Below are 16,034 nucleotides of genomic sequence, written 5' to 3'. Positions count from 1 at the left end.
CTTTGGAGGCCTTGGTGTCGTCCGCCTCGTGAGGCTTGTCCCCTTGCGAGGATCTTGAGTTGTCGATGTAGAAACTGGGTCGTACCAGGCCGTTGGTGGAGCCATGCCGCGGGCCGCAGGCAGGCATGTCTAGGTAACCCCGTATCCAGGACACCGACAGATAGGGCCTACCCTGACGATGCTCGACAGCGTGTTTGGGCCAGGCCCAGGAGCTCCTGTCGGTGCAACAAACCTGGGTCTATTGTCCAGGCTGTGCACAGGCCTGAGAGCAAGACTACAACATCCCGGACCAGACCAAGCAAAAGAGATCAGCTCTTTGAGGAGTCAGAGAGCGTATCAAGGAGACCAAGTCAAGCCAAAGGAAGCAAGATACCACCAAGGGAAAACCTCCCTTGTGGGGCAGGCGAGCCTGGCGAGGTAAAGGTTACCCTGAAGATGAGCGTCAAGACTGTCCCTATAGGCCTGCTGGGCCCCATGAAGGCAAATTACCCCGCCAAGGCTTCACCGCCCCACCTCACGGCGATGCAAGTCAACGATCGATGCAGTTTCAAGCCCCCAAGTGACTAAGTGGTTGTTTTTTTCCACCTAGCAGCCACTTCCTATGGGAATCACTTCCAAATGACACTCGTCCAGAAACGTGTCATGCAGGGAGGAGGGAAGCTGGCTGAACTACCTGGGAGGTTTGCCGGGCATGCCATGATGTGACACTAAGCGACGCATTTAATGCGCTCTGCCATGTCTACAAAGTTAGGTATGATAGCACTATTTGCTATCCAATCAGTGCGCAATGCCTGATTTGCCATTATGGTGACCCCTTGATCTATAAAAGGAGGCACGTGGCAACAATAGACAGGATTCACACCATTGTATATGATACATTTCCAACGTATCTAGAATTTTTATTGTTCCATGCTATTATATTATCCATCTTGATTTTTTATATACATTTATATGCTATTTTATATGACTTTTGGGACAAACCTATAAACCTAGAGCCTAGTGCCAGATTCTGTTTTTTCCTTGTTTTTGAGTTTTACAGAAAAGGAATATCAAACGGGGTCCAAACGAGTTGAAAATTCCCAATGGTTTTTTATGGACCAGAAGAAGCCCCCAAAGCAAAAGAGTAGGGCCAGAAGAGTGCCGAATCATCCACGAGGGTGGAGGGCGCGCCCAACCCCCCTGAGCATGCCCCCTACCTCGTGGATGACTTAGAGACCCCCTTGACGTGAAACGACGCCAAAAATTCCTATAAATACACAAACCCCTGAAAATAAACCAAGACCGGGAGTTCCGCCGCTGCAAGCCTCTGTAGCCACCACAAACCAACCAGGACCCTGTTCCGGCACCCTGCCGGAGGGGGGATCCATCACCAGTGGCCATCTTCATCATCCTGGCGCTCTCCATGACGAGGAGGGAGTAGTTCACCCTCGGGGCTGAGGGTATGTACCAGTAGCTATGTGTTTGATCTCTCTCTCTCTCATGTTCTTGATATGGCACGATCTTGATGTATCACAAGCTTTACTATTATAGTTGGATCTTATGATCTTTCTCCCCCTCTACCTTCTTGTAATGGATTGAGTTTTCCCTTTGAAGTTATCCTATCGGGTTGAGTCTTTAAAGATTTCAGAACTCTTGATGTATGTCTTGCATGTGCTTATCTATGGTGACAATGGGATATTCACGTGATCTACTTGATGTATGTTTTGGTGATCAACTTGCGGGTTCTGTGACCTTGTGAACTTCTGCAAAGGGGTTGGCACACGTTTTCGTCTTGACTCTCCGGTAGAAACTTTGGGGCACTCTTTGAAGTTCTTTGTGTTAGTTTGAATAGATGAATCTGAGATTGTGTGATGCATATCGTATAATCAAACCCATGGATACTTGAGGTGACATTCGAGTACCTAGGTGATATTAAGGTTTGGTTGATGTGTGTCTTAAGCTGTTATTTTACTACGAACTCTAGGGATGTTTGTGACACTTGTAGGAATGGCCCAATGGATTGATCGGAAAGAATAACTTTGAGGTGGTTTCGTACCCTACAATAATCTCTTCGTTCATTCTCCGCTATTAGTGACTTTGGAGTGACTCTTTGTTGCACGTTGAGGGAATGTTATATGATCTAACTATGTTTTGTTGAGAGAACTTGCACTAGTGAAAGTATGAACCCTAGGCCTTGTTTTGAAGCATTGCAATACCATTTTCACTCACTTTTGTTACTTGTTACCCTACTGTTTTTATAATCTCAGATTATAAAAACCTATATCTACCATCCATACTGCACTTGTATCACCATCTTGTCGCCGAACTAGTGCACCTATGCAATTTACCATTGTATTGGGTGTATTGGGGACACAAGAGACTCTTTGTTATTTGGTTGCATGGTTGTTTGAGAGAGACCATCTTCATCCTACGCCTCCCATGGATTGATAATGTCAGCGTTCTGGGAACAGGGTTCCCCAGATTTGCCTGCCTGCGGCCCACGGCATGGCTCCACGAGTGGCCCAGTATGGCCCGTCTTCATCAACCAACACTCAAGACCCTCGCGAGGGGCCAAGCCTCACGAGGCGGACGACACAAGGCCTCCTCAGGAGCGGCCTTACCAGGCAGGCTCGCGAGGGGGCGGAGAGATCAAGGCAATGGGTACCTCGTGAGGTTCCCGTGACGCAAGCCATGAAGACCAAGGCCAGGCGGGCGCCAACACGCAGTGTCCTTGTTTTCCCTTTGGTGATAAGGGGGCAAGCGCAGGCACGGAGTACCGAGGCATTAGGCAAAGGTTTCCATATCAGTGCAACAAGACCAAGACCAGTAGGTCGACAGGACGAAGGTCATCATGGAGCACAAGAGGGCGTCACCACCAGCGCCTTTGACAGGCGAAGACCACCTTTAGTCAGGATAGCTTGTACTAGCTCTCCCCCTTCAAATTGGCCGTTGTTGGATCCCTTCCCGCTCAATATTTGGGGAGAGGACCAGGGCCTCTATAAATAAGACTAGCCACCATAGTAGAAGGGAGACTGGAACAAACTCAGTTCATCCTCGCACCCACCAAGCACAAGTACACCTCTCCTTAGGAGGCTGTTCTTCCCTTGTATTGTTCATCATCAGCCCAAGAGGCAATCCACCACCACCACACTAGAGTAGGGTATTACACCACAATGGTGGCCCGAACCAGTATAAATCTTGTGTCTCTTGTGTTGTGAGTTCATCGAGTTAAGCTTAGAGATCGTAGAGAGGCTGAGGGCGATATTCAGTAGGGGGAAATCTTCGTGCGCACCCTAGTGTTCGAACCTTAAGGGTTTTGCCGGAACCCTAAATCCGACATTTGGCGTGCCAGGTAGGGGTGCGCCGAAGTCTTCCTTCCGCTGATCCGCGTCCCATCGCTTCGTCGCATCCATGTCTGACGCCCGCCAAGCCCGCACGGAGCACCGGGCCACTCTCACCGCATGCGTCACCCAAACGGCTCCTGTCGGCGAACCTCCCCGTCATTCTCCGTCGCCTGCCGCCAATGCCGCCACCGGACCGGCGGGGAACAAGGATGAAGCATCCTCGCTGCACCCCTCGGTGCAGTGGGACGGCGGCACCGCCACTCCATCGTTGTCCCCAGCCGGCTCATCGTCCCATGCTCGGCGCGCCCCCACCGACGCGCAGACCCTACTGCTTATGGCGCACGAGCTCCTGCATTTCCGCCCTGTCGATGACCTCTACGAGGAATGGCTTGCTCACATCACTGAGCTCGTCAGTGCCACAGGGGGCTCTCCCACGCCGTCCCTCTTGTTGCCTCGCCCTCCGCCAGGTACGGGCGACGTGGCTCATGGAGCACCTCCACCACCTCTGCCCCAAGACGGCACCAGGGCGCCAAGGCGCGCGACCCCTGGGCGTGACCCACCGTGTCCGGTGCCCGCGCGAGAAGAAAGAAGCTGTCAAGAAATCCCTCAGCCTCAAGAAGGCGCCCCCGTGCTCCCTGCACCGATGCGACAAGACCGCGTACTGCATATGGCAGTGGTGCGCGGGTACCATCAGGAGCAAGCTCTGTGTCAGCAAAGGCACCCGGTGACCACAATAGGCTGCCGCGCCTTCACCCCCGAGCTGCGTATCGTCGCCTGGACAGTCAAGTTCAAGTCGGACCTGCCTCCTCGCTATGACGGCACCGAGGACCCTGCGGAGTACTTGCATCTCTACGAGCTGAGCATCGAGGCGGCCAACGGCGACGAGAAAGTCATGGCGAATTGGTTTCCCATGGCACTCAAGGACGGTACCCGATCATGGCTCCTGAAGCTGCCTCCCGGCTCGATCTCCTCCTGGGACGAGATGCACAGTTGCTTCATCGCCAACTTTCTTATGGTGACATGGCTTACACTGTCTCACAATGATAGCCGGCATGACTTTCTTCCTCAGGTCTGGCTTGCCCTTCTTGACAGTGGCCATAACCATGTCATCAACGCAGGCAGAAGGGAGCCTGTTCAGGCGCCCCTTGATTACCTTCACAGAGATGATGTAGAGGTTCTTGGCACTAGTGTTATCAGCGCAGTTGACAGTGGCTGCAACCGGCAGACCCGGCGACATTCGGAACTTGTTACCAGCAGAACCTCTATGCCCTATAGTTCAAGAACAAGCATACACAAGGAAGATAGTTAGACAAAATGATCACACATATCTAGTATCTAGTATCTAGTTATACAGATGTCAGATTCGGGAGGGAAATGTAGTATCTGCATATGTAGTGCAAATAAGCTCAACATTCAGTTCATCGATAACCTGAAAGAGTTTGTCAATCATCTAACCAAGAGAATGCATGCTGTTGTTCCTAGATCTTTAGTCATATGGTATTTCCTACTGTGCAATAAGCATGACTGGTGTTAGTTGTGAAACTTGTTTTATGAACTATTTGGCGTCTTTTACTTGGCCCTACTACAGGTATGATGCAATTATAGTGGGTGGCGATCTCGACTGGCAGGATAAGCTCAACAAGCATAACAAGCCATTCTTTGATTTGTGTGATGGCTTATTTGTTAATTATACATGGAAGGTACGCCTCTTTTCCTTTTCTGGTCCCCCGCAATATCTCCTTAGTGATTACCTAAAAATTATGGGATGATTTTGGTAGGAAAAGTATCCACGAGATTCAGCTACAACTGCTGGTGACCGGAAGTATGATGTGTACATGGGTATTGACGTTTTCGGCCGAAATACTTTCTGTGGTGGGAAATGGAATGTACGTGAAATCTTCTCTCTTTTTGGTTCGACTCATGATTCTTGCTGTAGTGTATTTTATTCCTTCCTATCTATACTCTGCTTCGAAACTAGCAACTAAATTAGTAAGGTATTCTGAGTGTAACTCAACAATTGCCCTGCATATTAAGTGTTAAATAGATGCATACTCCAATGTTGAATGCTCAACTATTGTAAAACATGCTGGCTATACAACATTGATTGAATACTACAGTAATGTAGTAGATCAGCCTTTCTAACTATTGTGCCCGACTGCAAATGCATTCTATTAAACTGCCAACTGTTATTTTTTTGCTAGACAAATGTTGCCCTTGATCTACTTAAAAAAGATGATGTCTCAACTGCCATATTTGCTCCTGGATGGATATATGAAACTAAACAACAACCTGAGTTTCAGACTGCACAAAATTGGTAACGTATTGCTAACACTCTCCTAAGTTCTGACATACTTTTTGAAAGTATTCACCAAGTAATAGTGCAGCTGGTGGGGCCTCATTGAGAAATCATGGGATGTTCTTCAGAGCTATTCGAAACGATTACCCTTCTACTCGGATTTTGATCAGGTACATCTCCAGTGATTATTACTTAGCACTAATTATCAAAACGTTGTTATTAATTATACTGGGTGCAGAAATCAGTACATAATACACTCCTTAAGGAAATATGGTCTGTTCGGATGCCATTATGTTATCTAAAATGTCCTATATATCTTTTTCTTGACGTCTTAAATGTTCCTCAAGAGTACCACAGGAACTTTCAGAGAATCATTTACTGTGGAATTCAAAAGGAACAATCGAGGTCACTTAACAAATTTAAGAGTACTATATTCAACCTTCATGTTAATTTGATCTAGAATCATACTTCTGTACAAGTACGATCTAACAACCAGATAAAGAACGACATTAGGAGGGGTGATCATGTTGGTGTGTGTGTGTGGTGTCACCTCTTACTCCAGTCTTCCAGACGGTGTTGGTGTACTTGAGCCCCGACACAATGTTGTTGGAGACGATGAACAAGAAGCGGAAGCTATAGGTGCTGCCGTCCTTGAGCGCGAAGGCGTAGCCCTTCTCGTCGGGGACGTATGGTATGGGCACGACCAGGTCCATCCGATCCGGCGCTTGGCCTCCTCTTCCTCCTCCTCCTCGACCTCCTGGTCGGGGTGGGTGGAGTGCTCATCCTTATGGTCCATGGCCGGTGACGCACAGATGTGCGCTCGCCACTCTGCCTCCCGCGCGAGGCTCCCTAGACGATGCCGCGACACCGATGGCGGAGACCGTGGCCACCTGCAACATGAATCAGAGGTCGGTCAATCAGATCTGATCAGTGAGACCATGGACGAATCATGAATCGAAGAGGGGTGCATGCGTCCCTTAAAAGGGCGAGGGTGCAGGGTGAACGGCATGGCTGCGATGGCGGCTGGATCTGGACTACGAGGGTTCAGAGCTGCGACGGCGGCTGGATCCGAACGACGAGGGTTTGGAGCTACGACGGCGGAGGCGAGGACCTGTGACCGACGAGGGCTTCTCTTCTGTCTGCGCCGGCCAGTCGAAGTGGAGCAGAGAGCCCCGCGGGCGAGTAAGGCAGAGAAGCATCGGAGGAGGACCTCGGGCTTCTCTTCTGTCATGCGCGGGCGTGGAGTGGCGGCGATGCGAGAGCCCCACGGGCGGCGAGGTTGGTCGAGTACGAGGGAGACGAGGGGAGAGTGAAGTCAGCGACAGAGGTGGGTGGCGGTGAGGTTCAGAGGGGTGGGTGGCGGCGACGAGGAGGACGAGGGGGATCTGCATCGGGGGAGAGGGGAGAGGACTGAGGGGGGAGGGAGAGAAAGAAAGAAAGAAAGGAGGCGGGGGTGGATGGAAGATGCCATCTAGGGTTTCGCCTTAGGTGGGGTTGGTGGGGGAGGCGAGCAGTGACGGCTACTGTTGGATCCGGGAGGATCCAACGCAATACAATACTATGACCAATTAAATTGGTCCTAATAAATTTAAAAATAAGATGTTAGATCATTTCAGCTATTTACTTGACCTGAGAAATTGGAAAAAATGAAATAAATGAAAAACCTTCTCATCATGTCATCAAATGTGACCTAGTTTTTAGAAGAAAAAAATAACAAAATAGTAATAAGGAACTTTTCATTTTCTTTGCACGAAAATTCATTTTTCATTTTTCAAGTGCCCAAAATGAGTTTTTTTGTGAAGGACATACCAAATATTTGTTGCAAAATTGTATCAAATCATTTTTCAAAAATACTAGACCATATTTAATGTACAAATAACCAAATGGTTGGGTGTCAAAACTTTTGATCCACCTCACGTGAAGAAGACAAATTTCTGCCGATTCAGATGGAAGCGGGTCAAATTTGAACTGCAGCTGCCTCATAGCTTCTTCTTTATTTTTTCCAAAAAACATTTCTAGGTACTAAAGTATCTATTTAATTAGAGAAACACCCAGAAAAATCCAAGATTCAACCACTAGCTAGGAACGGCCATTCCCGCCGTTTTGACCGCATTTTGAAACGGGCATAAAAAATTAAAAAAAATCAAAAAATTGGAAAACCTTTGCATTCTGTCATTATATGTGACTAAGTTACCAGAAAAAATAATAAACTTGTAATAAGACAATTTTTTTTAAAAAGTGTTCTCATAAATGAGCTATCATCCATGAAGATTCATGGCTTTCAACCCAAATGCTCAATCTTATGTCCACATTCATGGCATAGTTTGTTCAAATGATCTTATATTGTCCACAAGGGTGCATATTCAAATGACAAACAATGTTGCCTCGGGAAGTTATCATTTTTTTTGCACGGAAATTTCATTTTCCATCTTTCGAGTGCCCAAAATGAGTTTTTTGTGAAGGACCTACCATATATTTGTTGCAAAATTGTACCAAGTCAATTTTCTAAAATACTAGGACATATTTAATGCACAATTGACCAAATGGATGGGTGTAAAAAGTTTTGATCCACCTGTCGTGAAAAAGACAAATTCCAGCCGATTCAGTTGGAAGCAGGTCAAATTTGAACTGCAGCTGCCTCATAGTTTGACCTTTATTTTTTCCAAAAATCATTTCTAGGTACATAAGTATCTATTTAATCAGAGAAACATCAAAAGTTTTCCAAGATTCAACCACTAGCTCGGAACGGTCAAGCATGCTGTTTTGACCGCATTTTGAAACGGGCATAAAAAATTCAAAAAAGATCAAAAAATTGGAAAACCTTCGCATTGTGTCATTATATGTGACCAAGTTTCTAGGAAAAATAATAAACTTGTAATACGGAAATTATTTTAAAAAAGTGTTCTAAAAAATGAGCTATCATGCGTGAAGATTCATGGCTTTCAAGCCAAATGATCAATCTTATGGCCACATTCATGGCATAGTTTGTTCAAATGATCTCATATTGTGCACAAGGCCGCATCTTGGAATTACAAACAATGTTGCCTAAGGGAGTTTTCATTTTCTTTGCACGGAAAATTCATTTTCCATTTTCCGACTGCTTGAAATGAGTTTTTTTTGTGAAGGACCTACCATATATTTGTTGCAAAATTGGACCAAATCAATTTTATAAAATACTAGGCCATATTTAATGCACAATTCATAAAATGTTTGAGTGTAAAAAGTTTTTATCCACCTCTGGTGAAAAGACAAATTCCCGCCGATTTAGCAGGAAGCGGGTCAAATTTGAACTACAGCTGCCTCATAGTTTGATCTTTATTTTTTTCAAAAATCATTTCTAGGTACATAAGTTGTATTTAATCATAGAAACATCAAAAGTTTTCCAAGATTCAACCACTAGCTAGGAACAGTCAAGCCCGCCGTTTTGACCGCATTTTGAAACGGGCATAAAAAATCAAGAAAATCAAAAAATTGAAAAACCTTCGCATTGTGTCATTATATGTGACTAAGCTTCTAGGAAAAATAATAAACTTGTAATATGGAAATTATTTTTAAAAAGTGTTCTAAAAAATGAGCTATCATGTGTGAAGATTCATGGGTTCAAGCCAAATGATCAATCTTATGGCCACATTCATGGCATAGTTTGTTCAAATGATCTCATATTGTGCACAAGGGTCCATCTTGGAATTACAAACAATGTTGCCTAAGGGAGTTTTCATTTTCTTTGCACGGATAATTCATTTTCCATTTTCCGAGTGCCTGAAATGAGTTTTTTTGTGAAGGACCTACCATATATTTGTTGCAAAATTGGACCAAATCAATTTTGTAAAATACTAGGCCATATTTAATGCACAATTCATAAAATGGTTGGGTGTAAAAAGTTTTTATCCAACTGTGGTGAAAAAGACAAATTCCCGCCTATTCAGTAGGAAGTGGGTCAAATTTGAACTGCAGCTGCCTCATAGTTTGATCTTTATTTTTTCTAGAAATCATTTCTAGGTACATAAGTATCTATTTAATCACAGAAACATCAAAAAATTTCCAAGATTCAACCACTAGCTAGGAACGGTCAAGCCCGCCGTTTTGACCGCATTTTGTAACGGGCATAAAAAATTCAAAAAATAATTGGAAAACCTTCGCATTGTGTATTTATATGTGATCAAGTTTCTAGGACAAATAGTAAACTTGTAATACGGAAAATATTTTAAAAAAGTGTTCTCAAAAATGAGCTATCATGCGTGAAGATTCATGGCTTTCAAGCCAAATGATCAATCTTATGGCCACATTCATGGCATAGTTTGTTCAAATGATCTCATATTGTGCACAAGGGTGCATCTTGGAGTTACAAATGATGTTGCCTAAGGGAGTTTTCATTTTCTTTGCACGAAAAATTCATTTTCCATTTTCCGAGTGCCTGAAATGAGTTTTTTTTTGTGAAGGACCTACCATATATTTGTTCCAAAATTGGACCGAATCGATTTTATAAAATACTAGGCCATATTTAATGCACAATTGATAAAATGGTTGGGTGTAAAATGTTTTTATCCACCTCTGGTGAAAAAGACAAATTCCCGCTAATTCAGCAGGAAGCGGGTCAAATTTGAACTGCAGCTACCTCATAGTTTGATCATTATTTTTTCAAAAAATCATTTCTAGGTACATAAGTATATTTTTAAGAAGAGAAACATCAAAAGTTTTCCAAGATTCAACCACTAGCTAGGAATGGTCACACCCGCCGTTTTGACCGCATTTTGAAACGGGCATAAAAAATTCAAAAAAAATCAAAAAATTGGAAAACCTTCCCATTGTGTCATTATATGTGACCAAGTTTCTCAGAAAAATAATAAACTAGTAATATGGAAATTATTTTAAAAAAGTGTTCTAAAAAATGATCTATCATGTGTGAAGATTCATGGCTTTCAAGCCAAATGATCAATCTTATGGCCACATTCATGGCATAGTTTGTTCAAATGATCTCATATTGTGCACAAGGGTGCATCTTGGAATTACAAACAATGTTGCCTAAGGGAGTTTTCATTTTCTATGCACGGAAAATTCATTTTCCATTTTCCGAGTGCTTGAAATGAGTTTTTTTTGCGAAGGACCTACCATATATTTGTTGCAAAATTGGACCAAATCAATTTTCTAAAATACTAGGCCATATTTAATGCACAATTGACAAAATGGTTGGGTGTCTAAAGTTTTGATCCACCTCTGGTGAAAAAGACAAATTCCCGCCGATTCAGTAGAAAGTGGGTCAAATTTGAACTGCAGCTGCCTCATAGTTTGCTATTTATTTTTTCCAAAAATCATTTCTAGTTACATAAGTACCTATTTAATCATAAGTACCTATTTCAGGTTTGGACGGTGGATGAGGGTCCCAACTCTAGAGCGCATAAACTCGCATGCCCGCTACGAGGTCACCGCGTGACCGTGGCGTTGCCATGTGTTTTGGGCGGCCTAGGCATGTCTAGTGGGTTGGGCACTCCCCAGGTAGGTGCTAGGAAGAAAAATCACAACATAATATTCTCACGAGGAGACCGATCGATGCTCAAACATGAATAAGCAGTGAAGTGTTTGATTAGCGGTACGGGAAATGCACATGGCTAATGGGCGTGAGTTTTCGCTGAGGATGATCAATTATTAAGAAGACCGTCTTCACAAATTTTTAGCTCAAAAGGAGGAGCCTAGGTGGTACTTGCTTTGCAAATACCACACTGGACATAAATACGAATGTTAAAGCTGGGCTCAAAATAATGAATGGATTGAGCTAGCATTTGGTGGAGGATGGTTATTTGGGCATTGGAAAGCACTGTAGAAAATGGATACCATTTGGACATGCCAAAGTGGTACTTCCTTCACAAAGTGTTTTTCTGAACATAATAGGAAAATGAATATTTTTGAATTATTTTTGAACTAGGCAAGGAAGGTTTTTTACATATTTGACGAAGATATGACCCAAAGAATTTATGATATTATTTTGGGAATTTTGGGAATGACAGAAATATAGGTTGCTTCACAACCTAGGGCAAAAACTGCCACATGGACATGACACATAGGCAAAACAGATGAGGTGGCACCTAGTCATAGCAACCCACCATAATTTACAAGGTTATGACCATCTATATTGGTCATGATCAGCTAGAAATAAGGCAGCGGACCAGTGCTATATGCTTTATGACCATTTCGTGTAAGGAAATTACGACCTTTCTAACCAAAATGGTCGTTATAGTTTAGGGTTTGGAGCCCCCCCCCCCCCGAACAGCTTTTGACCAATTGGTCTAAAATGGTCATAGATCTATGACCAATTCTTCCAGGGTCACTGACAGAAGGTCACCAGTTGACATATTTCTTGTAGTGAGGCTGGGAAAGGTGATGGGTCATACTGCAAGATCCATCAGACCAAGGGCCACGATCTCCAGGAGTGTCATCAGGTCGAGAAGCACGTCAAGAAGCAGAGGACTGAATATGAGAAGCATGATAAGGAGAAAGGTCAGAGTGGCACATGCGGGAAGGGCCGAGGCGGCGGAGCTAGACGCCCCGGCAAGGCTCCTCGGAATCAAGGAAAACCCGCTAGAGGCCGTGAGAAGGAAGATTGCAATGATAAGAGTGATAGAGGGGATGAAGAGGAAACCAGCGGGCAGGAGTTCCAGAAAGCCACTAACGCCCTGTGCATTGACAGGGGTGCATCTCTGCACTCCTCTCACTGCCAACTTAAACAGTGGGCACATGAAGTCAATGCCATGGAGCCAGCGGCCGATTCACGGAGGCCACTCAAGTGGTCCTGCATGCCCATCGTATTTGGTGAAGAGGACCAACTTGACCACACCATCGCGGTAGGGTGCTTGCCATTGTTGGTCTCACCAACAATCCACAACCTCAAAGTTAGGAAGATGTTGGTTGACGGCGGGGTCGGGTTGGATATGATTTCTCCAAAGGTCATCAGCGAACATTAGATAACATAGGAAGAGCTCGAGGTTACTGGAACCTTTCAAGGAATCAACCCCGGCAGGAGTCGTCCTAAGGGGAAGATCACGTTGCCAATGATATTCGGGGGGGGGGGGGTGAATTACCAGACTGAGAAGACTCTGTTTGATGTGGTCGACCTCCCCCTGGCATACAATGGAATCCTTGGTCGCCCAGCTTCAGCAAAATTCATGGCAGCGTCCCACTACGCCTACAACACCTTGAAGATGCCAAGGCCGATAGGCATCATTTCCATTCCATCAGACGAGAAGGAAGCAATCATTTACGTGGACAAGATGTACCGGGAAGCAGTCGCGGCAGAGGCAATTGAAACAACTTTTCTCGACAAGGAAAGCAAGAAAAAGAAGAGAGATAGTAAGGATGCCTGCAAGGAAACCGGGAAACATACCTCTTCGGAGTACATTGTGCCCGTTGATGACTTGTCAGAAAGTTCCAATAGCAAGAGACCCTAGGCTGTTGCACCTGCTGTGAAAAAGGTCCCGGTAGGGTTGGCTGGCGCTGACGGTACCTTCACTATCAGTGCCACCCTCGATGACAAATAGAAAAGCACACTCGTTGCCTTCCTGCGGGCGAATATTGATGTGTTTTCCTGACAACCATCTGATATCCCCGGAGGTCCCAGGGAGGTAATTAAGCACCACCTTGCTGTCTGCCCTCATGCCCGACCCGTCAAGCAGAATGTCCGGAAGCAAGCTTTGGAGCGGAAGCAATTAATTGCCGAGGAGATCAAGAAACTTGAGGCAACTGGTCTGGTCAAAGGAGTCCTGCATTCAACATGGTTAGCAAATCTAGGGTGGTGCGCAAGGCTAATGGGAAATTGAGGCTTTGTGTAGATTTCATGGATCTAAGCAAGGCATGCCCGAAGGACCCATTTCCCCTACCGCACATCGACTAGATTGTGGATTCCACCTTCGGGTGTGACCTTCTTTCTTTCCTGAATGCATATTTTGGATACTGTCAGATCTTTATGTCCAAGGAGGACGAAGAGAAGACGGTGTTCATCACCCCATGTGGCACGTACTACTTCGTAAGGATGCCCTTTGGATTGAAGAGCGCCAGATCCACTTTGGCAAAGGCAGTCCTGATTGGCTTTGAGTCCCAGCTGTATAGAAACATTGAAGCTTACATGGATGATATTGTGGTCAACATCAAGGACAGATAAACCCTCATTCAGGATTTGATAGAAACCTTTGCTAATCTGCGCAAGATCAACCCGAAGTTGAACCCAGAGAAGTGCATGTTTGGCGTTCCTTCCGGCAAGCTACTTGGCTTCTCTGTGTCCCATTAGGGAATAGAGGCGAACCCCGACAAGATCAAGGCTATCGAGTAGATTCAAGCACCCAAGAAAGTTAAGGACGTGAGGCGTTTGACTGGATCTGTTGCGGCACTTAGCATCTTCATTTCCAAGACTGCCAAGCATGCCTTGCCGTTCTTCAAAATCTTGAAGGTAGGACCTGTGGAGTGGACCCCGGAGGTGGATGCTACACTACAAGATTTGAAAACCTATCTTTCCTCTATGCCCACTTTGGTCGCTCCCAAACCACAAGAGTCGTTGCTGCTATACTTAGCGGCAACTAATCAACTGGTTAGTGTAGTACTAGTGGCGCAGCAAGAAGTAGATGAAGCAGCAGCCACATCCATTGTCCCCTCCGGGGAGGAAAGTGATAGGGGCAAAGGTGTCCCGTCTTTCGATGAGATGATGGATATCGCTTTGGTGGAAGTCGACTTTGACGATCCGACTACGAACGTGCGAGGACGTCGCGCCTTAGCAATCGCTAAACCAACTCCGAGAGGTTATTGACCACGCCGGAGCACGATCAACCTGACCACGAGGGTCTGTTTCCTGCGAGCAAACGAAGAACAAGCAAGAAACTGAGATTGCAATCTGGATATTGCGAATATAAGATGAAAGCTTTATTGATCAAGGTGGGGTTCTGTGACGCCTTTGTCTGGTCATTGAACACAAACGAAGTACGCGAAGTTGCAGCTATGGCGAACTTTTAATCTAAACAAAACCCAAAGTCTAAACGATTCCCTAAGGGCTGTATATATGGAGGAAGAGGGGGGAATTTCGTGGCCCTTGGTGGAGGGGTCCGAAATCAACCCTATCTCTTGTTTCCCCACACATACGGACTCTAAAAATAGCCTATACTTATGTATTTCGAAATTACATGGGCCTGGCCCAAAAATAAGGTGACGCAGCACCTAAAATAGCCTCGGGACGAAATTTATGAAGTGGCATCTTGTATATTTCGTCCAAGGCTTCATGCACCCATTATGGTGGCTTCAAAGTCCTGAAATCATCACTTGTAACTCCGTTCTTGTTCCCCTTGCGCATGCCATCATCTCCATGCTTGTTCTTGCTCCAATGTTCATCCTTCTCCAAGCTAGGCCCTTCATTTGTAAGCAAAACAAATGTATCCAATTTAGGCAGCATCATATTCTCATGAACATTAGAATCATTACCAAGAAACGAAAGTACCTGGTAATTTAGTTGGCGTGCACGAGCTCTAGTAATTGGTCCAGTATGTATAGCAGCAGGGGCTGTGGGTGTAACAATTGTATTGATGTCCTCATCATCCTCCCCTTCTTGAAATGAAGTCGTCCTCGACGGAAGTTCATCTTCCTCACCCAAATAAGGCTTCAAATCTGCAATGTTAAAAGTGGGACTAACCCCAAAATCTGCAGGCAGCTCAAGTTTATATGCATTATCATTTATTTTCTCTAACACCTTAAAGGGACCATCAGCACGTGGCATTAACTTTGATTTGCGCAAATCAGGAAATCTATCCTTACGCAAATGTAACCAAACAAGATCTCCAGGTGCAAACACAACATGTTTTCTACCCTTATCTCCAGCAAGTTTATATTTAGCATTCATGCGCTCAATGTTTTCCTTAGTTAACTCATGCATTTTTAAAATCAATTCAGCACGTTGTTTAGCATCAAAATTAACCTTCTCCAAAGATGGAAGAGGCAACAAATCAATAGGTGCACGAGGTAGGAAACCATACACAACTTCAAAAGGGCACATCTTAGTAGTAGAATGCAATGAACGATTATAAGCAAATTCAATATGAGGCAAGCATTCCTCCCACATTTTCTTATTATTCTTCAAAACAGCCCTAAGCATAGTAGACAACGTTCTATTGACTACTTCAGTTTGTCCATCAGTTTGGGGGTGACAAGTAGTACTAAAAAGCAGTTTAGTCCCCAACTTAGCCCATAAACATCTCCAAAAGTGGCTAAGAAATTTAGTATCACGATCTGAAACAATAGTATTTGGCACACCATGCAAGCGAATAATTTCACGAAAGAACAAATCAGCAACATTAACAGCATCATCACTTTTATGACATGGTATAAAGTGTGCCATTTTCGAGAATCTATCCACGACAACAAATATGCTATCCCTCCCCTTCTTTGTT

General features: G+C 44.8%; 1 protein-coding gene across 1 annotated transcript; it reads right to left on the bottom strand.

Moving 5' to 3' along the window:
• Positions 1–3,105: 3,105 nt before the first annotated feature.
• On the bottom strand, positions 3,106–7,047 carry LOC123159391 (60S ribosomal protein L23-like). The gene is made up of 2 exons (XM_044577216.1): positions 6,170–7,047; positions 3,106–4,592 (listed from the first exon to the last, which is right to left on the bottom strand). The coding sequence occupies exons 1-2, from the start codon at positions 6,330–6,332 to the stop codon at positions 4,258–4,260; spliced, it is 498 nt and encodes a 165-aa protein (XP_044433151.1). The 5' UTR covers positions 6,333–7,047; the 3' UTR covers positions 3,106–4,257.
• Positions 7,048–16,034: the final 8,987 nt, after the last annotated feature.

This window comes from Triticum aestivum, chromosome 7B (genome assembly GCF_018294505.1).
Source record: "Triticum aestivum cultivar Chinese Spring chromosome 7B, IWGSC CS RefSeq v2.1, whole genome shotgun sequence".
Taxonomy (NCBI): Eukaryota; Viridiplantae; Streptophyta; class Magnoliopsida; order Poales; family Poaceae; genus Triticum; species Triticum aestivum.
This window is presented reverse-complemented; position numbering and strand designations above follow the sequence as displayed.

What these genes read in the sequence shown, in the direction of transcription:
- LOC123159391 (XM_044577216.1), bottom strand. Translation starts at nt 6,332, where the DNA reads ATGGACCTGGTCGTGCCCATACCATACGTCCCCGACGAGAAGGGCTAC. An exon ending in CTGGAAGACTGGAGTAAGAG is followed by an intron (nt 4,593 to 6,169) that starts GTGACACCACAC and finishes CTTGAACTATAG; the next exon opens with GGCATAGAGGTTCTGCTGGT.